At 58.5% G+C, this 798-nt stretch overlaps 1 protein-coding gene across 1 annotated transcript in view; it reads right to left on the bottom strand.

The window, feature by feature from the left end:
• LOC108803461 (protein VAC14 homolog) overlaps positions 1–798 on the bottom strand; it is a 2,944-nt gene that overhangs the window by 136 nt on the left and 2,010 nt on the right. The window contains exon 2 of the mRNA XM_018575299.1: positions 5–131. Coding sequence (XP_018430801.1) covers positions 5–131 — 127 coding nt within the window. The remainder of the gene's footprint in view (positions 1–4; positions 132–798) is intronic.

The raw sequence follows: 798 nt of genomic DNA, 5'->3' as shown, positions 1-798 counted from the left end.
ACGCGGCCAATCCGATGAGCCCGCCCTTGCGGCTGTGCGGGTGCTGGGAGAGCGCGAACTCCTGGGAGAGGATCAGGATGACGTGTTTGATTTGCGCCGCGTTACTCTGAGCCACGAATTCCCGAACCAACCTGAGGCGACAAACAGCTGACTCCACCCACAAAGTCACATGAGGTGGGCGGGGCTGGAGCCTGTGGGCTTTGTGATTGGTCAATGGATGGAGTCCACCCACAACCCACCAAGGAGTCTTACTCCTACTACTGCAAAGTCACATGAGGTGGGCAGAGCTGGGAACACAGGTGGGCGGAGTTGGTCAGTGGATGGACTCCGCCCTGACTGTGCCCCCTCCCCCTCTACAGCATTAAGAGGGGTGTCTCCTATATCGGGGTCCCCTCTGTGTCATAATGAGGGGTGTCATGACACAGGATGGGTCAGTCATGTGATAATGGGGGGAGGGGTCTCTGCCATGGCACAGGGTGGGTCAGTCATGTGATAGTGGGGGGAGGGGTTTCTGCCATGGCACAGGGTGAGAGAGTCATGTGATGGTGGGGGAGGAGTCTCTGCCATGGCACAGGGTGGGAGAGTCATGTGATAATGGGGGGGAGGGGTCTCTGCCATGGCACAGGGTGGGAGAGTCATGTGATAATGGGGAAGGGGTCTCTGCCATGGCACAGGGTGGGAGAGTCATGTGATAATGGGGGAGGAGTCTCTGCCATGGCACAGGGTGGGAGAGTCATGTGATAATGGGGGAGGGGTCTCTGCCATGGCACAGGGTGGGAGAGTCATGTGATAATGGGG

This window comes from Nanorana parkeri, unplaced genomic scaffold (assembly GCF_000935625.1).
Source record: "Nanorana parkeri isolate BGI_ZX_2015 unplaced genomic scaffold, ASM93562v1 scaffold3758, whole genome shotgun sequence".
Taxonomy (NCBI): domain Eukaryota; kingdom Metazoa; phylum Chordata; class Amphibia; order Anura; family Dicroglossidae; genus Nanorana; species Nanorana parkeri.
This window is presented reverse-complemented; position numbering and strand designations above follow the sequence as displayed.